General features: G+C 50.8%; 1 protein-coding gene across 1 annotated transcript in view; it reads right to left on the minus strand.

The window, feature by feature from the left end:
* The window catches only part of Dscaml1 (DS cell adhesion molecule like 1), a 301271-nt gene that overhangs the window by 26229 nt on the left and 251353 nt on the right, over positions 1-23689 (minus strand). The window contains exons 10-16 of the mRNA XM_027930592.2: positions 18743-18942; positions 18161-18257; positions 17210-17338; positions 10564-10731; positions 9657-9727; positions 4634-4874; positions 1101-1247 (exon numbers count right to left, since the gene is read on the minus strand). Of these exons, the coding sequence (XP_027786393.2) occupies positions 1101-1247; positions 4634-4874; positions 9657-9727; positions 10564-10731; positions 17210-17338; positions 18161-18257; positions 18743-18942 (1053 nt within the window). The remainder of the gene's footprint in view (positions 1-1100; positions 1248-4633; positions 4875-9656; positions 9728-10563; positions 10732-17209; positions 17339-18160; positions 18258-18742; positions 18943-23689) is intronic.

The raw sequence follows: 23689 nt of genomic DNA on the forward strand, positions 1-23689 counted from the left end.
ATAGCCATGAGCTGGATTCCCAAGTCCTCTGGAAAAGGAGAGCAGGACGCAGGGAGCCGGGAGGCAGAAGGCTCAGTGCCTTCCAGGCCTCGTGCTGTCGCGTGGGCAAGGCCTGTAGAGCATAGTTTGGGATACTGGCCTCTGGCTTGTGTGGACTAGGAACTTCCTGAACCCTGAGAGGCTTTGTCTGTACCAGCAGGCAGCAGGCTGGTGTGTCTGTGTGGGCTACACAAACCCGTTGGCACAGTGCACCCCGGGGGAAGGGAGCTACCTCGGTGGCTGGGCCATCATCTGGGTTTTCCCCACCTGCCACTCCTCCCCTTGCTCCACAGTATGTGCCATCCTGCACTTTTGGGGGCCTAGATGGCTCCCCTGCATAGGCCACACACGGGGCTGGCTGCCTGGCTCCGGCTGGGTTTGGCTGGGGGAGGCTCCCCTGGGTTCTGGTAACCCCGCTGCGTCTCTCACCTCTTTGGTCTAAGGTGGCAATGGCTTCCTACGAATGCTAGCCCCCTGCTCACTTCCTCTCCACTCCACTAAAAGGAGCCCTTCATAAAATTCTTCAGTTGCCCCAGAGCGTGACACTTATTCCTTGCGGTGACCCTTGCTGATGTGACTATAAAGGCCTTATATAAAGAAAAGCAAATTGGGCTGGGGTTGTGGCTAAGTGGTAGAGAGCTTGCCTTGCATGCATGAGGCACTGGGTTCGATTCTCAGCACTACATAAAAATAAATAAAAAATAAAGGTGTTTGTCTATCTACAACTAAAAAATATATATTAAAAAAAAAAAAGCAAATGTGCCCTTCTCATGCTCCAAACACCCCACACACCGTTGTCTAGGGTTGGCAGGGTGTCTTCCCTGCCCAGAGACCATGGGTACCACCACCCACCACCCTGCCCCTGGCTCTGGCCCCAGGATAATGTGGACATGTGCCAGTGGCCCCGAGCCTCTCTCATACTATCTCCTGGCCCCATAACCAAGATGCCCCTGTGGCCTCCACTTGTGGTGCAGAGGGAAGCTGTACTTCCACTTGACATGCCACAGCCTGGTACTTGTGTCTACTGTCCTGAGACTCAGCCTCAGTCCCATCAGACTCACCTCCATCAACATAGAGTGACCAGAAGATGACCCGATAGCCTTTGAGGACACCATTGAGGGTGCTGCGTGGAGGCTCTGACCAGGAGATGACAGCCACGTCAGAGGTGATGGACAGGGCCCGGACATTCTCCGGGGGCTGGCTGGGCACTGCACAGGGTGGGGAGAAGCAAGGGTCCAGTCAGTCAGGGGTGTGACATACACGTCAGCAAAACATACATGTCCCAGGCCAGGTCCTGCTGCCAGATCAAAGGAACATGCAATTAGACAAGCAGAGGGACCTCCTCACTCATGAGCAGGAAGACCAGACTGGGAACTCAGTTTTTGCTGGAGATTGGAGTAGTCAGACATCTTTATGGATGTGGCTCCTTGCTCCTAGGTCAACATGCTCCTGGCTTTGGCTAACTCCTGGTGAAGGTGCTGAATTCTGCCAGAATCCCTGGTAATTTACCAGTGGATCACCACGACCAGGGGACAGAATCTGGAAGACCACTGAGATGGCCCCAGAGGTATTTGTCATTTAGTCATCTGATAGCTGCTGGCCCCTCCGTGTCCACTGTCCAGCCATGGCCTGGCCTAGGGACTCAGTGTCCTTGTGCCAATTGAAGGGGAGGCAAAAAAGGAAAAGGGGTCTTAAATAACCCTGGTGCCAGGAAGAAGAGTTCCCAAAGACCTCTGGGACCTTTACCCCTTTGCCCTGACCCTGCACAAAAAAATGCCATCATGCTTGGAAAGATGGGCACCATTCTCTGAGACCTGCTCGGGTGGCCCCCTGCCCTTAACCCTCTCCCTCTATGAGCTCCGTCTTCGTGTAACCTACATTCCCAGCCCTGGGTTGGCCTGGTGCCACTTGCCCTTTCTGGATGGCAGATGGTGGGTGCACTGGGCCTCAAGGCCCACCTTGGCTAAGGAGAACGTGGGCGGCACTTTCTGCCGGCTTCTAGGAGCCGGGGACAAAGGGAAAGACGAGGCTGCTCTGGTGTGAATGGGAGAAAGGAGGCCCAGGCTAGAGGGAAGGTAATTAGATCCCGTTGCCCCACAAGAGGCAACTCTAATTTTTATGAGCATTTAAATGATAATACATCATCCTAACGATCCTCTTTGAGAATGATTATTGTTTCATATTACTTAGGTGTAAAAATATAAGCACCATGTAATTAGGGACCCAGTGTAATAAACTAATACAGATCGCCCGTTCGAACAAAATGAAGGTAATATAATTATGGAAAAGACACTCTTGCTAAGGCAGGGGCCCTTGAATACCCCAGGAGGAGTGCTAATATTGCCAGGAAACGATCAGGATCTGACAGGCTAACGAGGGCCTTAATTAAGTATGAAAAACTGCTGAGCAAATCCTGCTGGAAACTTTCTTCCCCCCTCTCCTCCTCTGTTTTGAAAAGGACTCTGAAGTCGAGCTGATCCCTCCCTGTTGGAAACTCCAGGGGTCTCTGGGGTCAGGGATGTGGTATTGAGCAGAGACAGTGACCTGGCCCCGTGAGGGTTCCAGGGCTTAGTTAGGTTGGGTGGCTGGCTTGGGTTTGGGGCACGGTCCCCTGGACAAAACTTCATGGAGCATGTTGTACCCAAATCACTTGTTTCTGCTCCCAGCCTTGCTTGGGGACAGGGTGAAGCAGAAAGAATGCAGACTCGGGGTCAGGCCTGGATTTGAGTGGGGCTGTTGTTCACTGGATAGGTCACCTGGGCAAAGCACTTAGACTCCGCAGGCTCTGACGGCCCTTGGTGGATAGTGACCCAGCTGTGGTTCTCACAGGTGCTGCGTGGCCCAGCAGCAGCAGAGCTCTGAGGAAACTTACTAGAAATGCCAGTTACCGTGCCTCCTCAGACCTGCTGCAGGGGCCTCTGGCAGGGGTGGGTCCAGCCATCTGTTCACCAGACCTCCAGGGCATTCTGATGGAGGTGAGGCTTGGGAACCACTGTAAGGAAGAATGCTACTGGGACCAAGAGGTGACAAGCTAGTGTAGCCAGGCCTGGGGCAGCACCTCGAGGTGGAAGGCCTGGGGGGCTGACCCCAGCATGGCTTTCCTCCCATGGGCTCTCTGCACTTCTCTTCTGTGTGTCTTTCCTCTCCTTTGTGGTCTCCTTTCTTCTCAGGTGCCCAGTTCCCTGGGACTGCTGAGGTTGGATAGGTCTCAAAGCCTAGCTTGTTCTACAGAGTAAGAGATGAGACTCTTTGGGGATGAAGCCTGGGCATCAGTGTTTTGAAAGCTCCCAGATAATTCCAACTTGTAGCCCAGATAATAAATGCTGGTATGAGCCTACGCACTCTAGGTGTTTCTGACCTCGTGCTTCCTCCCGCCAAGAGGGCTATATTTACAGAGGATGAGGTAGGAGGGGGCACAGGAATGGCTCTCTAATGCTGGAGTGCGCCTATTCTGCTGGGCCATGGGGCAGTGGCATTGTGCTCTTCAGGAGTTGGTCTCCTCCCTGCACCAGGGGCAGATGGGCAGGCTGGGACTCCACAATGGGTTTACTCCGCCACCCTAGTTTTGGTTGGGGGCATTGAGAAGAAAGCTTAGGAAAACACTCTGTTTCTTTATTCTGCTCTTTGGGACCTGAGTTCATCTGGTCCCCTCTCTGGGGCATCAAGGCCACATCTCCTGTTTTGACCTGGTGCAGGCTTAGGGACCTGCAGGTGCCCTCTTTGTGCTTAGACAGAGGGCATGTTCTGGCTACCTCCAAATCCTCTTTCCCTGGAGCAATGGGGTCTCTTAATTTGCTAATCAGTGGGTTCTATGAAGCCATCAGAGAATTATGTTTTAAAAACTGAGCTCTAAATCCTCTGCCATGCGAACAGTAGGATTTCTTTAACTCTATTGTCGCATTTCGCTTGCTCAAAACAGATGAGAACAGCGGGGCGTGGTGGTAGACACCTGTAATCCCAGCCTCAGCAACTTAGTGAGGCCTTAAGCAACTCAATGAGATCCTGTCTCTAATTAAAGGGCTGGGATGTGGCTCAGTGATTAAGTACCTCTGGGTTCAATCCTCAGTAACAACAAAAACAAAACAAAACAAACAAACAAAAAAAAATACACCAAACAAAAAACAAAACGAAAAAGCTACCTAAAACAACAAACAAACAAACAAACCAGATGGGAACAGATTCCAGCCTAGAAGACAATGGTGACTTGGCTTTGCCCTTTCCCCCAAAAGCTGTTGAGAAGGAGAAACAGGACCTGGGATGTGGAGGGAAGAGCTTGGTCAGAGAGAGGAGCCAGGGCACTGGAAAGAAAGAGGGAAACATGGGGATGGAAAGACAGATGCAGAGACAAGCCTCCACAGGCTGGTAGGTGCACAGGTAGGCCGAGGGGCAGGCATCAGCAGGGAGGAAGAGGGGCCTGCCCACTCCCTGCTGGAAGCTGGACCGAGGCTGGTGCGCTGCAGTGTCCTTTCAGGGGCTGATGAGCCAGAGGAGATGGGGGAGCCTGTGTCACCCACGGGTCCAAGGTGGGTCCTCTCACTGGCAGCCCTGGCTGGGCCTGGGCCGGGATCTCACCCCCCCACGCTCCTGCCCTCACCATCCTCCAGGGTGGTGGCGTTGATCTCGCTGGAAGAGGGCCCCGTGCCGGCCCGGTTGAAGGCCTGGACCACCACCCCATATTGGGCGAACTTCTTGAGGTTGTCTAGGGTGTAGACCTCGCTGTCGCCTGTGGCCTTCATCTCCACGATGCTGTACTGCCCATTGCTGCCAGGGCTGTTCTCTCTGTAGCCGATCTGGTAGCCCCGGATGACGCCATTCTGCAGCTCCTTCTTGGGTGCCTGTGAGCATGGGCAGGGTCAGGGACGAAGACACAGCGATCTCTGAGATGACACTCATCAGACCAGTCAGGTCATGTTCCTCTGTGCCCCACCCTTTAAGGCTCCTGTCTGTCTCAGAGTGAAAGCCCTGGTCCTACGGGGCCCTCCGTGACCTGAGCCCGGGCCCCTCAGACCCTTGGTTCTATGCCACAGCGTTCTGGCCTCTTCGCTGCTCACATCAGCCTCGCTCCCATCCTGGAGGGAACACCCTTGAATATCTATCTGCACACTGGTCCCCTCCCCTCTGAAGTGGCTCCTCCTGCCTGAGGCGTCCTTAGTTCCTTAGCTGGAGTGCTCCCAGCCTCTGTCCAGCACGCCTGATTTTTCTTCCCTGGTTTATTTTCCTCCATGGCACACCTGACATTCTGTAGTTCTTACGTAAGTGTTTGACTGTCTGCCCCAGTGGAACGTTACTGCCCGAGGATGAGGAGTGTGACCGCTTTGTTTACTGTTGTATCTCAGTGTTGAGGGGCCTAGCACAGAGAAGCCCCCAATGTGGATTTATTGAATGAATGAATGAATGAATGGATAGGGATATCATTTGGCATGGATCAGGGCCTGGGAGAATCAGAGCTATAGGGGAAGGGAGGTAAGCAATGAATTTAAATAGAAGAAAATGGTGATGTTTGCCAGTAATCCCAGCTATTTGGAAGGCTGAGGCAGGAGGATCACAAGCCCAAGGTCAGCCTGGGCAACTGAGTGAGACCCTATGTGGATGTGAATGTGGCTCAGTGGTAGCACTTGCCTAGCATGTGTAAGGTCCTGGGTTCAATTTCCAGTACTGCCAAAATGAAAAGAAATGAAAAAGAAAAAAAATAGAAAGTTCTGAGATCCCAGTTCACACCTACTAGGATGACCATTGTAAAAAAAATAAAAATAATTTAAAAAAACACTGGAGAGGAGGTGGAGACATTGGAACCTTGTAATTGCTGGTGGGGATGTCAGATGGTGTAGCCACTGTTAAGAGAGTTTGGCGGTTCCTCTAAAGTTGAAGCACAGAGCTACCATATGACCATGCAATCCTGGTAGATTCAAAAGAACTGAACGCAGGGGCTCCAACAAGAGCTTGCACACCCAGCTTTACAGCAGCATCATTCACAGTAGCCGAAAGATGGGACAACCCAGGGGTCCACTGGTACAGCGACAGATGAACAAAACATAGTGTGTCCATGCAGGGGGAAATTACCCACGAAAGGAATGGAATTCTCACCTATGTTACAACAGGGGTGGAACTGGACGTCTAGGGAAATAAGACAGACACAAAGGAACAAATACCGTACAGTTCCATCTACAGAGGTATTTAGAAGAGGCGTGTTTGTAGAGATGGAAAATAGAATAGAGGTTTCCAGAGGCTGGGAGGAGCGGACAAGGGGAGTTCATGGGTACAGAGGTTCAGTGGGGTGATGAACAAGTTCTGGATGCAGGTGGAGGGGCTGACTGCACAAGGCTGACTGTGCTGCCTGTCCCTGAGCTGCTCTCTCCTACAGGAAGCTGTAAATTTCATATGCATTTGACTAAAAAAAAAAAAAGCCCCCAAAGAGTGCTTGACCCAGGCCCTCTAGGGACACTAAGGCAGGACTGCCCTAGGCACGCCAGCCAGAGGCTGCTGTGCAATGAGGACCAAGGCCGGAGGGCAGCCCCGAGATGGAGGGGCAGAGTGGTGTGGACACGGAGCTCTGTGGGGACTGGTGGGAATGAAGGGCTGATCTGAGGGCCGGACCCAGAGAACGCCCAGCAGCACGGCCTTCCCCAGCTCAGGTCCTTACACAGCCTCAGCTGCACACAACGCAAACACAGACACCCTGAGGGAAAACTTGACACAGGTCCTCACTGACACATGACAGTCTCACACATGGCCACCCACGCACGCACACGCCAGCGTATCTACTCGTGTCCAGAGCCAGGAACACACACCTACAGATGTGCCTGCATCCCAGTCCACACACCTAGTCACAGCTGGACGCACTGAATCCAGAACTGGATCCCTTCACAACCGAGCCTGCCCACCTATAAATTAAGACAGAAAAGCTACTCCAGTAATACAAAAGCAGCTTGAATCAGGGTTTTCAAGACAATGAAGTTAATTTGAAACCCCACCTTTTTAAAAAACGTTTTTTAGTTGTTGATAGGTCTTTATTTCGTTTACTTATTTATATGTGGTGCTGAGAATCAAACCCAGTGCCTCACACATGCTAGGCAAGTGCTCTACTGCTGAGCTACAACTCCAGCCCCCCCAAACCCTACCTTTTATTGTACTAAAAAATAGATCAAAAACAATTAAGTTAGTAAAACTGCCCTACTGTGTTTTTTTAAATTTGATGAATGTTTTAAATGAACTGCATTTTTAGCCTCATTGTTAACACAATAAAATGACATTTTTAATTTAACATAATTGTTTTGAACTCACTAAATAGGTGTGTGTGTGTGTGTGTGTGTGTGTGTTTAATTGACTTGACTTTCTGTTTTGCCTGAAGAAGGTTTCTCTGCACTTGGGCAATCCTGCGTGCTAGTGTGTAATTGGGCACATTTTTGCATTTGGGTCTTGTAGCTGCTCAGGTTATGCCTGTGTGTGTGTACACACACGTATTAGAGGCACAATCGCATCTTGAAGAGCCCTATGCCCTGGTCTTCATGCTAACACACACTCATATTGCAGTATGCATATCCATACTAACACACATTTGAGATCATCAACATCACTACACAACGACACACAGGCCTACCTACCCAGGACTATCTGTGCCACCATGTACAACTATACACACTACTTCATCAGCATAGACCTACAGAGATCTTGGACAGGCATTCAGACAACCCTGACGAATGTGTGCACATGGACACACACACACACACACATTTATACAGACCTCCGCAGATCCTTCCTCCCTCCCTCCCCCCTTTTCTCTTTCTCCTCCTTTGTCCCTCTTTCTCTTTCTTCTTCCCTATCTCCCTACCTCCTAAACACGACACTCAGGATTTAAATCAATCTTAACAATATTTCTCTGAAACATTAAGAAATCAATAGGGCTGATTGCAAATTTATGTCATAAAGCAGGGGTGATCCATCTCGTGGAAAGAGTCTTAAAATGAAGTGACTTATCTTTCAAGTGAATCTTTATTTTTCATTAATCTGTTTCTTGGTGTTAAAAAAAAAAATTCCCTGAGAAGTCAGTCCCAAAATTTATTGACCAGCTGGTTCATTCTGAAGTTCTAACTTTCTAATCAATTTTATTTTTCATTATGAGACTTTGGAGAAATAAATCTGATTCTAAATTTTTATCGACCTTTGGGTCAGAGCGTTATAGCCAAATGTCTCAGTGTTTTACGTAGCTATTCGTTCCCTACCCCCACGTCTCAGCTCTCTCAGCGCCTTCCCAAGAGGTGGGCCCAGAGCCAGGATGCAGAGGAGACTGGGGGACTGGATTCCGGGCTTCACCTCAGTTTCTAAGAAAAGCCCTGAAGCCCAGATCTGAATCTAGAGGGGAACCATGGCTCCAGGGATTTCCCAGGGTCCTCAGGAAGGTCCAATGACCCAGTTTCTCCCTGTGTATTGTCCTCCTGGCCACTCCTCTAGCGGGGGAGGGAACAAGCCTGTTGCTGCTGCTGCTTTGCACCCATGTATGCAAGCACCACGTGTGTATGCCTTATCTTTTCAGGGGAGAATCACGAGGCCTTCTGACTCTCCCACTCCCAAGCCTACCCTCCTGAAAAGAAGGACTACTATACCTGGATTTCCTATCAGTAGTTAAAGTCAGACAGTGACCTTGGACTACTGCCCCCTACCCCCAAGAAGATGAGATTACCTCCAAGGCCCACTGTTGAGACGGGACTGCTTTAAGAAGAGCAAAGATGGGCTCTAAGAAAGGCTCTCTGTTCCAGAACTCTCTGTGGTGGGCTACAGTGGGGAGATGGGGTGGGGGTTCCAAACTACGTGTGAGTATATACACTGTCTCTACTTGAACAGCCACAGGCAAGTCACCTCGCATCTGAGCCCGTGGCCTCCTCTGATGGATGGGGATGAAAATACTTCCTCTGGTCACCCCACAGTGGCAGGAAGACGTCAGGCAATTCTGTGTAAGAGCAAGTGCTTGGGGACTGGAAGACACAGTGGACTGGGAAGCCATGGGGTTGCTGACCTATCTGTGCACATGCAGAAATAGGTGATAGGGCCAGAGCTTCCCAGGGAAGCACCTCTTGGTTCTTCCTTTGTCCCTGCCCAGCTGTGGAGTCTCTTCTAAGGTTTCCTTGAGTGACAGATGTTTCAGCCAGCCCTAGATCTTACAGGTCTCAGCCCCTTAGAAATGGCTGCAGCACACACTGGTGTCTTCTCCCTGCCACTTCCCTAGCCACAGAGGCAGGGCAGTTATTCATCCTGTTGTTATAGAGGGGAAACTTGGCACCAAATCACATCCAATTGCTACCCCTTTTCCTCAAACATGGGGTTTGAGGATGGGCCAGCATGGGGGAGAACTCTTTCCCCACCTCCCTGGCTTTGCTGAGTTCTTCACCCCACTCTAGGCATGGCTCTCCACCAGAGAGCCAGGGGTGGTGGGAGTGGGGATTGGTGGGGGGACCTGCTCTTTACCCTCCTAGGTCCTAAAGCTACCTTCCTGCTCCCCCAAATTCACTGTGTTTAGTGAAAAAAAAAAGGCGTGGACATTATATGAAACTAGAGACTAGCAAGCCTGCTGGGGTTTCAGTCCTGGATCAAGCAGGTAAGAGACAAGATGGTGTTTCACTCACCTTCCAGGTCACTTGGATGCTCTGTGAGGTCACTGGCTGCAAGGTGACATCCATGGGGGGCCCATCAGGAGCTGGGGGTGTAGACAAAGCAAAATTATGAGTCTAGTCTTGGCAGAGCAGGGTCTGTACCCTTCCTCACACCTTCCTGAGCTGGAGGAGCATTGGGAGGAAGGAGAAGCTCACGAGCTCCTCATGCTGCTAGTACTGGTGATGCTGTTTTACTTTATGGTCATTTGTCACAGTGCACATATATGTTTTATGAGCTTTTCTGCATTAATTTTGTTCCACAATAACAAATGAAAGAATATATAGCAAGAGATATTTTGTTTAATTTTTTATTAAAACTTCATGACAAAGGCCACAGAAAATGATCTAGGGGACTAGGACCCCTACATCCTCTGCAGGTGCAGAACATCTGTCTTTTCCACATAGACTGGGGCCAGGGGAGTGGGGACAGAACCATGGACAGCTCCCCAAAGCAACATCTAGAGCTGCACCCGGAAAATGAAACAGATAAAATAAGACACCAATTATTCCAAGGGATAAGGCTGGGATCTCTCTCCACCATTTTTTCCCTTTCTTTCTGTTACTGGGGATTATACCCAGGACCTCGCACATGCTAGTCAAGTGCTCTACCATGAAGCCACAACCCCAGCCAATCCCTAGCTCTTTTTATTTTTTATTATGAGACAGGGTCTCCCTAAGTTGCCCAAGCTGTCTTTGAACTTGTGATCCTACTGCCTCAGCCTCTTGAGTAGCTGGGATTACAGGTGTATACCACCACGCCTAGCTTCTTTTTTCCCTTCTTCCTATCACATGCCCACTGCCAATGGACAAGGTTGGTGGGGGCCCCTGGTGTCCCTGATCCCCAAAACTATGGGCAGGGGAGGCAGGATAAGGTGCTCACCAGCCTCCTCGGTGCTGACGGTGAGCTCCTTGCTTGGCTCGCTGCGGCCAATCTTGTTGAAGGAGTACATGCGAATGCTGTACACGGACGCTGGGTGCAGGTCCACGATGTTGGCCTGATTGATGGTGGGGGAGATGTTGCGTGTCGACTGCTTGAAGTCCCAGGAATCTGTAGAGAAGACACCCATTTCCAAGCACTGCCAGGCAAACTTCAGGACCCCTCCCCAGCCTCAAGCATCAGCCCATCCCAGTCTCAACTTGGATTCTGGCTCACATGGACTGCAGAGGGGGACACAGGCCTTAACTCCCCAGGGAGTAGAAGGGGTCTGTCCCAGGAGGCTCCATATCGGGAGAAGCCAGACTCTCTTCTGGCACTGGCCAGCTCGTGAGCTAAACCTCAGACAGGGTCTGACAAGATGTTTCTCAAGGTCCCTGCCAAGATCACCATTTGCTCTGATCCCTGAGAATCTGATTGCCCAGAGCTTTTCTTCCTGGGCCTCTCAGTTTCACCTGAGAGACATCCCATCCTCTCAACTGCCTTGTGCAGAGGAAGGAAACCACATCCTGTCCCCCTTCCTGCTTCTCTTTGTGTGCTTCCTTGTGTGTTTGTGAGGCTACAGTCTTGAGTGTTATATGTCAGGGTTGGAGGGGATAAAACAGAAATCCCCAGCCCCAACCTCACCCTCTTTCCTGCACCAGCGATAAAGGAAAGATCACTGAGTGTTTCGGATCAGGGACTAACAAAGGGATTAACATGTTCATGATTCATCCAAGGGGACTGGCAGTCCATTCCAGGGCTAATGTTTAGCAAAATTGTAGAACGTGGAAAATACCAGATAAGTGCCACTCAGGGATCCCGTGACTGTAAACATCCTGCATCTCCAGAGGAATCCCAGTCATTCATTCAATATATGCTTGCTACACACCTACCAGGGGATTCCAGGGGAAAACGAGAAGGGGCTACAGTCTCCATGATGGCTCAGCTAGGGCCTTCCCAGATCAAAATTCTTAACCAGATGCCTCTTTGGGCACTTGATTTTCAAAAGGAAAGAAAAGAAAAAAAAAAGAATAATAAAAAAATAAAGCACAAGGAAAAAAGTTGATAGTAGGGCTTAAATATGTTTCCAGGGCATGTCTGGATGTCACTATTTAGTCTAATTTTCTACACCTTTTAAATCCACAGTGCAGTACCCTGAAAAATTCTCAATAGAAAAGATTAAATTGTAATCACTGTAGTTTAATTCCTAATCCAGTGAAGGAAGCTAGCACCTTCTAGACAGATTTTTTTTTTAAAGAGAGAGAGAGAGAGAGAGAGAGAGAGAGAGAGAGAATTTTTTAAATATTATTTTTCAGTTTTCGGCGGACACAACATCTTTATTTTATTTTTATGTGGTGCTGAGGATCGAACCCAGTGCCCTGCGCATGCCAGGTGAGTGCGTTACCGCTTGAGCCACATCCCCAGCCCTAGACAGATATTTTTAAAAAGAAGTTTTTGAACGCTGATAAAACAGGAGAGTAATATCCGCCCCCACCACCAATTCTGGTTAACCGAGGTCTTGATGCTTTTTGAAACACGGCTCTCAGCTGCACAGGCTTGACATCTGTGAAGGGCACAGGCCCAGCTCCCATCTGTAGTTTTGCATTTAATTCTTTGGTTGCATGAGCCAAAGGAACAAAATGGCAGGCTGCTGATGCTCGAAAACAAATTATTTTCTTCTTGTCTTTTAAAAACACCCCAGCCACCCAGAGAGTCACTCTGTGGCTGACAGGTTAAGCCAGAATTGCAAATATGCAGTCTCCTACCTGCTGCGGGCACCTCTTTGGTTCGGGATGATACGGACTAGCAATGTGGAGGCAGGTGCTCATTTCTCTCTGTGGCATCCTGGGAGCTGGTGCCAGCTCACAAATCACATTTGATTTGCCCGTGTTTAGAGGAGTGCGAGAGTGATCAGAAGTCAGTGCATTCATTTTTGATGAGTGCGGGCGGAGGGAGGAGACTCATGGGGGCTGAGGAGAAGAGGCAGTAACATTTACCAGGCAGCAGAGGGACGGGGGATGGACAATTTAAATGTTCGCCGTTTACACCTCACACCCTCCTATGACGTCAATGCTGTGTCTCCAAGGGGCATAGGTGACCTCTGCGTCACCAAACCCCACTTCCCATTTGGCCTCTCAGCTGTCACTTGTGTGTCTCCCTTTATCTTGAAACAGTCTTCCCTTGGTTTCCTAATAAAGCTCTCTGATTTTTTACTTATCCTGGGTCGGTTTTTCTCTGTCCCTTGGCAGCTGCACCTCCTCTGTCATGGCTGGTGAGGGTTCTTCCAGGTTCCATCCTCACCTCTTCCCTAGTGTCCATCACATTTCCCACACATGCTTCTATAGCTCCCTGGCCACTGTCCATCCCTGGCTTCTCCTTTGAACTCCAGCCTCTTATAGCCCACTATTTAACTTGACCCCTTAGGGGCTTCAAAGGCACCTCAAACTCAACATGTCCAGGACATAGCTCTTGACCATATATCTGGTCAGCCCATCTCTTTCCTGGCTTGGGATGGTGCCACGTTCTGTCCTGCGTGCCAGAGGGAGGTGTTATTCTTGACTCTTCCCTCTCTCTTCCTTGCTATCACGCCCAATGACCTTTGTGACCCATGTAACTCTCGAACATACTCTATCCAACTCATCCCTCTTGAGATGTGGCCAAGTCACATCCTCCCTCATGTGGATCAGGGAAATGGCCTCCTTGCCAGCCTCCCAGCGTCCACTCTATGCCCCCTTCCCGTCCATCTGTTTTGGACAACTGCAGCCATTATTCATTCTGCAAACATGGCGGAGCTCCACTCCCGGGGCAAGCACTCCACCCTGGCGCTGAGAGAAGTCCTCTCAAAACCCAAGCTGACAATGCCCACCCCTCGCATAAAACCCTTCAGTCCTTTCCCCTTGCTGTTAGGATGAAGCAACATTCTGTGACATTTTGGAAGCTCTGCAGCAAGTGGCTCAGGTGCCCCTTCCCACCTCATCACTCTTCTTCTCTGAACTTTACAGAATTTAAAGCCCTCTTTGTTCACAGTATCCTCTTCCTAGGACTCCTCACTGTTCCTGTGACCACTGCCCAAGGACAAGCTAAGCTCCCTGAAGGCAGGAACTGGGTCTAAAATGTTGGTCCTATCCTTGCAAGTGCTGGGCACTTTACATGTTGTTGGTTTAAATCAGTTACTTTTTTTGTCCTTTACTTTAAAAAAAAAAAAAAAATATATATATATATATATATATATATATATATATATATATATATATATATATATTGTAGATGGACACAATACCTTTATTTTGTTTATTTATTTTTATGTGGTCCTGAGGATAGAACCCAGTGCTTCACATATGTGAGGCACGCGCTCTACTGCTGAGCCACAACCCCAGCCCCTTGTCCTTTATTTTGAACGTGGAGTTCCTCTGCATGTTGTAGTCACACTGGACACCCCTTGCCTTTTGCCTCACTCACTGCCAATCACAGGGAGGTGGGGGGAGCTGAGGAGCGGCTCCTTTTCTCCTCTCCTGCTTTTACCAGTAGTTTGTAGGTGGAATTGCCCTTGTAGGCCCAAATCTTCTTTGATGTTGGCAGAAAACAACTCTCTCCCCACAACCCTTCCAGGCTATGCATCGGAGTCAAATCTGGAGGGCTCTTGCTGATTTTCCTTACTTGATCACTGCCATCTCCCTGACTCTGAAGAGCTGAACTGGGGGCCCTATCTTCTTCTCTTTCCTCTCCAGCTCTCTCAGGGTACTGAGCTGGCTCTGGTGAATATCGTCTCTTTTAATATTCCCTTTCATATGAGCCTGGCTTTCCCAAATTAACATATTTCATTAAGGGTTCTCTCTCTCTTTCTTCATCAAAGGGTTTATGATGCAAAATATTCTTCTTAAAAACTAAGGATGTGGCTGGGGAGATGTCAGCGCCTTCTGCTCTGTGGGCTGCTTGCTGAGAGGGGACCCGGAGCCTGGATTTTCAGGAAACACATTCGCTGTAGAGGGGGAGCATCTTGGAAGAAAGCCACATCTGGAGCATTTAGCTGCCTGAGCTGAGGAAACAAATCCATTCTGCATCTCTGATTTTCTCCTTGCACCATGGTTCTGAGCCCCCTGTGGCAATCTCTCTGCAGCCCAGAGACAGGTTCCCTGGGTCACAACAGCAGCTCATAGCATCCCAGCACCGGCCACACTCCAGTTCCTACACAATGACATGCCACACCAAGCTGGCTCCCGGAACCAGGGCCAGAAGAGCCCCCAAGCCAGCCTTCTGGGTTTGGAGGGCCATCCTCAGACAACACACCCCTGCTCCTTGCTTGGCAAATAGGGGCAAAATGTAGTGTCTGCATTTTAAATCTGCACAGCGCCATCTGATAGATTTGTGTGGACGGTGCTATTTATCATTCAGCATTCATGTATTATTACTCTGCTGCCTGGGGCCTGCAGAAGTCAGCATGAGTGGGATGGCTTAGAAAGGGCAGACTTGGTAATTTCCCTTGGAAAATTAGCACAATGAGCAACGTAGCAGAAAACCCAGCAAAAGCACGGGGAGGGCAGAGAGGGGGTCAGGATCCAGGATGGGCGTGGTCGGGGGGCAGGAGGCAGAGTGGGAGGGGGATGGAGGCACACAACCAGAACACAGGGAAGGTTCCGATGGGCCAGGTTCCGTGCCAGGCATTTCTACATAGGACATCACTCTCATCCTCACAACCATCGTGCCAATGAAGTGTCCCTGTCTCTGTTTTATAAGTAAAGAGATGCCTGAAGATGTTGAGCACTTGCTGGAGGTCACACAGCTCACTTGGTCAAGCCAAGGCTTTGGTTCTGGAGATGAGTCTCCTTCCACAGGTGCAGGGAGTCGCAGACGCGCCACACACCCGCACCCGCACCTCCTCCTTCCTTTGAGTCATCCTTCTGTTCCCTTGGATACCTTCTGCAGGTTTCACGTAATATGGTTGTGGTGTGTTTGGCTTGATGGAATAGTGCTGTGTAATGGTTCTGAAAGTGTGTGCGTGTGTGTGCGCAGTGTGTGTTCTCCCTCCAACTTCATCATGTGCTCCAAGGGCAATATTCTTTCTCCTATTTCTTTTCCTTTCCCTGCCACATGTCTGGTGCATGATTCTGCAAAAAAAAATATATTGGCACTCGGTACATGTGGCTGACTGGCAGACATATATTTCAGTCTGCAAGTCCCACAGGACTCTAAATTGCCGCATGAGGTATTTGAATTAGAAGGGAGAGAAGAACTCACATTTATTAAAGGCTCACTCTTTCTCTTTAATTCCCAAGCAGCCTCGTGAGGAGACATTCTGCTCCCACTCTGCAGATGGGGAAGCTGAGCCGTGCCTGTGGCCTCTGCCTGCATCCAATGGCAATACGCTGCAGTTCTCATGGACCCCTGCTCCTAAATGCCAGGATGTGACAGACGCCCATCTGGGTGGGCTGTTCTGGAGCAGACTGGGCTCCAAGGTAGAGGAAAAGACTAGCCGCCTTTGCAGGGCTTGGTATCCTGTGAGTTTTTCCTTTAATGGTGCAAAGCCATTGTGGGAGGGGGAGTGTGCCACTGAGCTTTCCACACCCCCTCCCTGCTTGTCCCTCCTGCCACTCCTTGCTCTGGGGTGGGCGATGGCAGTTCCTCTTCCTTGGGGGAACCAGAGGGAGAGACATGTGAGAATAGGTCTTGCCCGGCTGCCTCTCCTCTGTATTTCTCCCCAGATGTGTGATGTTCTCAGTGCACCCTGCTGAGCAGAGCCCCAGGAAAGTTTCCCACATATTAAGGGGTCAGTGGAGGGGGAGTGGGCAGCAGGGCAGCATGGGGGAGGAGCAGAGGGGGAGGGGTTGAGCTCAAAGCTAAGAACCAATAGATGAGTGGGAGTTGGCAGGCGGGTTGGGGGGGACAAGGGAGGATGGGCTCTACAGACTCTTCCTGTGTTCCCTTTTAAAATTATTTTGAGAAGTTAACATGGACTAGTTGTTTTGAGTTCAAAAATGTATACAAAGATCCAGAATGAGAAGGGCTTTTTTCTCCTACCTTGAAGCCACACAGGTGCCCTCTGAGGCACTGCCTTGCCTTTCCTGCCTCCCGACAGTGGGACCCACCATGGTTTCTCCAGACGCGGAATGACTGCCCCCCTGTACCCCATAGAGCCAGCTGGGCCTGAGAGAGGGTTCTAGAAGAGTTCTGGGAGCAGGAAACTTAGATCCAAGCATTTCCAGAGACTTATAGATCCCCATGACCCGTTCTTAGGAAGGACCTGCTTTCTGACCTCCAATCACCCTCATCACCCAAAACCAGGAGTACCCAGGTGACCTGGCAAACCTTACGCCCCAAAGACACAGCCCACAGCCTTGGCCTAGTACTTTTAAATTGTTTTAAATTAGCTCATCCTTGAGAGTGTTTCCCTGGAGACAACTTCCCCATCGCCTGGGGGTTCTGTGGTCTGTGCCTGGGGTTTCTAGACTGATAAGTGTCCCTCCCTTCAGAGACCATAGGTACTTGTGCACTGGACGGTGCTGGTGTATCTGCCTTAGGTGGCCACTTGCCAGGGGCTGTCCCACCAGAGGGGTAGAGGCAGGGTGTGTAACATGGGGCCATGGTAGGCTATGCTCCCTGACTGGGCACCTACCTGATTTGTTCTTGTATTCAATGTCAAAGCCTGTAATGATGCTGTTCCCATCGAATCGCTGGGTCCATCGCAGGTTCATGCTCCGGGCCTTCACCTCCCGGATCTCCAGCTCAGGGGGGTCAGGGGGCTCTGGAGTGCAGCAGGGAAGGGACAGAAGTGAGGATGGCAGCAGGAGCTTGGCCTCCAGATTCCGCCTGGGTGTGATGTCGTTAGTGGTCTAACCAGGGACCCTGGAGCTGGGGGAGGCCAGCAGCTGGGCTCAGAGGCTGAGAAGCCAGGTTTGGTCTCCTGCCTTGAGGCCTCTTTGCCTCGGCCTGGGAAAGGGCAGACCCTTTTTCAGGGATTCCTCAGAGCTGAGGGCTGCTGCCCTCATCCCCCACCCCATGCAGAGCTCCCAACTTTTCTAACTTGAATTTTCCTTCCTGCACTTCCTCTAGGGGCATGTTCCCAGGAACCAGGTCCCCAAACCCCTCCTGGAACCAGGAACCCATCGATTCTGTAGGGGCTGCAGCCCTTGCAAATAAGTGGGTGCTTCTGAGGTGCTTGCAAAGGTCCTATCTCCCTACTTTGGGCTGGAGGGGTGGGGCAGGAAGCTTTCCCACAAAGGCCATTTCCTGTCATCCCCCACCATGGTGCTGGAGATGCTCCCTGCTTTTCTTTTTTCCTTGGTACTGGGGATTGAACCCAGGGGGCTTAACCACTGAGCCACATCCCCGGCCCTTTCTATATTTTATTCAGAGATAAAGTCTCGCTGAGTTGCTTAAGGCCTTACTAAGTAGCTGAGCCTGGCTTTTGAACTCACAATCCTCCTGCCTCAGCCTTCTGAGCTGCTGGGATTATAGGAGTGCGCCACCATGCCTGGCTGCCCCCTGCTCTCTGAGGTGGACTTGGCTGCAGGTTGCTGGCCCCTAGGGAGCAGACATGTGTCAGGAAGGTGGGCAGGGAAAGCACCTTGCACGGTGAGCTGGATCAAGCCCCTGTCCTCCCCGTACGAGTTGATGGCGTGGCAACTGAAGAACACAGAGTCCCCACGGTCAGCTGGCTTGAGCTGGGAGATGGCCCGCAGGGGCAGGAGAGGGAGGAAATGGGGAGAGCCTTTTAGAGTCCAGCAACTGAAGGGGGCCACTCCAGGGGTATCAGCAAAGGATATCTTGTTCTGGGAGGGGGACCCACGAGGGGCTCTGTCAAGGGCTTCTCTTCCCAGAATGTTCCAAGATAGGGAGTGTGGAGGGGTCCATGCAGGGAGGAAAAGGTCAAGGGTCCTAGGAGAGGAAGGGGAGCCCAGTGGTTCCAGAAAGGAGGGCTGAAGAACCCACATAGCTGATGGCTGAGGGATTGTTAGAAAGGGATGTGGTGAGATCCGAGGTAGAGATTCCTGGGTGGGACTAGAAATAGGCAGGAACGGCTAGGTACATTTTGGTGTAGGGAAGGGCTCCCAGACTCCCCATTTACCTCCTCTGGATACAGATTTGACCTGGTGGGCTCCCCACTTTCAGAGAGTCAGGGTCCTTGGGGCTGGGGCTGGGCGCTCACCTTCAACGTGGAGACAACCTCATCGCCATTGTCCTTGGTGGCTATGGCATAGCGCATGACTCTGTCGGGGTCAATGACAGTGTCCCCTTTCTCCCAGCGGATGATGATTGGCCGCTCGCCACGCGCGGTACAGTTCAGCTCCTTGGAGTGGCCCTTGATGGCGATGGTGGTATTGGGGTGGGAGGTGATCATGGCTGGGACTGGGGAGGGAAAGAGGTGCATGGCACTATGAGGGTCTCAGGAGCAATCCCGGGGGAGGTGCACGTATTGCAGAAGACCCGCCCACACTGCCCCATCCCCAGGCCCCTGGAGAAGGTCTGAGAATGTGAGAGCCCTGTAGGGGAGCCTGTTTGCCTGTCCCTGGTCACTCTTGCTTCCATGTCTGGGATGCATAGCTCCCTCCTCACCAGGACTTCTTACATTCCCTGGACCCCTCTGGTGATGTCAGTTGACTTGGTTTCAAAATTATTTTACATGCACAACATACATAGAATTAAAAGGGAAACTGGTTATTACAGAAATATGGTTATGTAAATATTAAAAACATTAAAAAGCAGACTTTGGATATTGTATATCACATATTCATGCTTCTCTATTACTCATGAAAAAAGATCTACCAGTAGGTCTTATAGTTACTGTCTTATTTTACTGAGCTTTTGTGCTAGAGATGAGCACAAGTGATATTTTGAGATGTCTGCAACAAATGCGATCTGATGTGAAAATATCTGTGGATTTCTACTGGTGACAGTCACACATACTGTACTGCTGTGGGTTGTGGTTATGTTTGCAATGGCAGGAAATACTAAATTTCACTTAGAGGCCAGAGAATAGAAGATGTGCTCTCCCCACCCCCAACTCAAATTCGCCAGTCTCACCAAATCAAATTGTGGGCGGTCTCTGGACCAGGTCAAGACCCCTGCTCTGAACCTGGGGTCTCCATTTGTCTGTACAGCTAAAGCTTCTTTATTTCCATCCTGAGCTTTCCAACAAAATTCCACGGTAAGCCCTTGAACGGCACCACCGCAACCGACAACCCTCAGCGACACTAACAGGGTCTCAGCTTCACCCCACCCTGACCCATGTCCTGAGAAAGTCGCCAAAAAACCACCCAGGCTGGTCATCCACTCCTCCCAAAGCCCTGACAGGACATTTGTCAACCACTGGTCCCTCCTCTGGGCCTGAGCACCTGGCCAGCCACAGGAGGAGGGGAGGGACAGGGGAGACAGGACAGGAGCACTCAGAGTCCTGTCCCCTTTCCTCTGTGCAACTCAACCAACATGCACTGAGCTCTTAGGCCATCACGAGACAACTTGCAGGCCTTGGGGATACATGTGACAATGAGTCAGGGTCCTTGCCTCCTGAAGGTAGACCCAATGCCTGGGGCAGCGTGCACATTGGAGGCATGTGATGAGCGCTCACCCAGCTCAGGAGAAATTCTCTTGACTGGGGGCATCTGGGAAGGCACTATCCATCTGTCTCACAAGCATACATGGAGACCTACTATGTGCCAGGGCCTGTGCTGGGTTTGGGAGTCACTGAACAGGAGGAGGATGGCCTTTGGTGGCAGGGAGTCACATTTCAGGGTGAGAACAGGCAACGAACCAGTGGCCGAGTCAGGAATGGCAGTTGGCCGAAGGGCACCACGCACACCTGGGGACCTGAGATGAGAAGGACAGAGGCCTGGCACTCCATCTCTAGGGCAGGCCCAGAAAGTGAGCGGTCTGATGCGACAGGGGGTGATCCTTGGGCTTCTTTTTCCTCACCACCTTTCTGGGAAAACTTGCCGCTCAGAGTGCAGGTGCTCAGTAGCTCTTGTCCTGGGAGGGTGATCCAGAAACACGTCCTAGGCCGCCAAACCCAGACACCTCCCACCCCCACATTCAGCAGAGGAGCCCTCCTCACACGGGTTCTACAGAGCAGAGACCTGTCACCACAGCCCCGTCGCTGGTCTGCTTGTGCAATGGAGCAAAAGGGGCTCTGTCTTCTCTCTGCTCAGAGCTGGTGCTCTGCCCCTATTTCCTGGCACCATGTCTTGGCTCTGTCTCGGTGGCTGCCCTTTTCTTCCCAGTATTCTCAGGATTTCTCTCTCCAGTTTTAAAGCCCTTCTCAGACAAAGTTCTTCCTAGCCGACTCTCCAGGGACATCTGATTTTTATGGACAAATAAGTCTTTGGAGAAAGGAAGGAAGCCACAGGACTGGAAGGATCTGACCTGCGACAGCAGCCAGGGGATAAGGGGGACATTTGGAACAGGTGCCGGGGGATGACCTTTCTGGCTCCCTGAAGTCATGCCATGCAGACAGCCACCCCCTCTGCTGTCTTGTCAAGCGGGATTGGATGTTGAGGCTGGCCTTGGCCCCAGGTCCCAGCATATTCCCTAGCCCCGGCTCATCAAATAATGAAGCAGATAAATTTTATAATGCACAGCATTACACTAAGATATACAATAAAACGCGAAAGACAAATAACGAGGTGCAAGTTATAATGAAGAAAAAGCCTGCAGTCAGAGACATCCGAGTATGAATTATTGACTAAGGTTTTACACTCTCAAGGATGTGCGGAGGAATATTTTTCCATCAAAGATTTGCATAATTCACTCGTATAAACCTGGGTGGAATATAGAGTGAGGTTTTACGTCAACAAGTCAGGCCTCGCATTGCAGATGCCTCCATTTTCACTGGAGGATGGAGATGCTGGGGCGTGGGGGGAGGCACAGGGCTGTTTCTGTTCTTCCTACAAGGAGCGATCCAAGGCCTGGGATCTGACCCCTGGGTTGGTTAGGTCCTGAGGCTGTCCTGTTCTGGGGAGGAGAATCCTGTTCCTGGAATGACTGTGGAGCAGTGTGTGTGTGTGTGTGTGTGTGTGTGAGAGAGAGAGAGAGAGAGAGAGAGAGAGAGAGAGAGAGAGAGAGAGAGAGAGGAGGGTGGAGCGAGGGCCACACCTCAGCAGGGGTCAGCCTCTGAGAAAGGGCAGGGGAAGGAAGAATCTTTCCCTGCTGGAGGGCTTCACAGCTCTGCACCAGAGTGAGAAACTTGCCCCTCTGTTCTGCTTTCCGAGCTCAGCCTGCAGCAACCTCTAGGGCCTGTGTGGGAAGCATAAAGGTCCCTCTTGGTAGATGCAGCCTGGTGCCAGGAGACACAACTTGGCCAATGGAAACCAGATTTCAGATCCCACTCACCTGTAGGATGTGGATCTTTGAGCAGTGCACAACTTGTGTATTCACACATGTTAGTACCAGTTCAGGGAATTTATCTTTCCTCTCAGGGTTGTTCAGAGACAGACATGTGGATAGAGAGAGACAGCAGGGTCCTGAGAGATCCTTTGTCCCTTAGTCCTGTAAACAACCCTACTTGGAGCCTGGGGCAGGCTCCCACCCTCTCTTTACGAGCTGCCCAGGCAATCCTTACCGCCCTGTAGCTCCGGACTAGCTCAGGGGGGCAGGCTCTGCAGAAGAGCTGGAAGAGCTTGGGGCCAGCAGATCTGAAAGTTCTAGCTCTGTCGGCACCAACTATGTGGCCTCTGTCACATTTAAGTCCACCTCTGCACTCCACAAGTCCACCTCTGCACCTCACAAGTTCACCTCTGCACCCCACAAAGCAGTGGTGAGGATGAAACGAGTGTATACATGTAGAATGCCTGCCACGCGACCACGGGCAAGAAGCCTGGTTGCACAGCCACCCCCACAAGGCTCTCCTGCTTGCTCCTGTCCAGGGAAAGCATCAGATGTGTCTGTGGGCACCAAGCTCCTGGCTGAAGATGTCACTGGCTAGACTGTTTCACAGGGTCATTGCACCTGCACCAAGACCTGCTCTCCAGCCAAATGTGAGTTTGGGGCTCTGGAATCCTAGCTGCTCCGATTGCACTGCACGTGTTAGACACCGGATTTTTAAAATGTGGGAAAAGAGAAAAAGAATGTAAACTGTCTCATTAATATCTTTTACATTTTAATATTTTAGAGAGATTGAGTTAATATTCTATTTCCATTAATCTTACCTGTTTCTTTTTCACTGTTTTGAACATGGGACAATGGGAAGGTTTGAAATTCCCTGTATGGCTCTGCTAAATGGCACAGTATAGGTCATCCACACTGACCCACCCTTCCCTTTACATATGGAGAAACTGAGCTTGCCCAGGAAAGCGATTTGCTCAAGGTCACTTTGCTAGCAAGCATCAGATTCTACTGTCATGTATAACTAAAAAGAACAAAAAAAAAAAAAAAAAAAAAAAAAAAAAGAAACCAGGTGTGATGGTGCACACCCTCAAGTCCCAGCTACCTGGGAAGATCACTTGAGCTCAGGAATTTGAGGCCCAACTTGGGCAATGTAGTGAGACTCTGTCTTAAAAAAACCAATCCAACTCGACCCAACCCCAGTTGGGAGAGGGTGGTACTCCACACCCGTGGCCACACTACTAATGGTGGGCGGTAAGGCCAGGCGGTCAGACCTACCTCCCATTTGTAGGACTAACAGTTATAAGCTCAGGCTGCCCGTGAAATGTTCTGTCCTGTTCTAGACTCTCTCCTTGGCAGAAGACATTGACCACCTGGGTCTGGCCAGGAAGATGAACGGACTTCACATGGTTCTAGAATCTGGGAATGTGGTGACTGCAGGGACTGAGGGGGGTCATAGGCAAGGCAGAGGAGGGGGCCTCCTGTTAGGCCCAAGGAGGAATTTTCTAGTAGTTCCTGCTGTTTAGGGAAAGGGCTGCCGTATGGGGCAGCAGTTCTCTGTACCAGGGGTGGAAAACCAGGGAAGAGCTGGGGCCTGGATCCAAGCCCTTGTCTCTGGGTCCTGGGGGTGTCTGGGTCTCAGGGGAGAGGAATAATGGCCCTGGGGAAATGGCTGTTTAGGAAAGTGATCCCCATGATCAGGGCACCCATCTCCTAGCATATGGGGGTCTTCAGTCCCTTGTCCTGGACAAGCAACAGGGAACACTCCTCTGTTCTCCCT

Source organism: Marmota flaviventris, chromosome 9 (assembly GCF_047511675.1).
Source record: "Marmota flaviventris isolate mMarFla1 chromosome 9, mMarFla1.hap1, whole genome shotgun sequence".
NCBI lineage: Eukaryota > Metazoa > Chordata > Mammalia > Rodentia > Sciuridae > Marmota > Marmota flaviventris.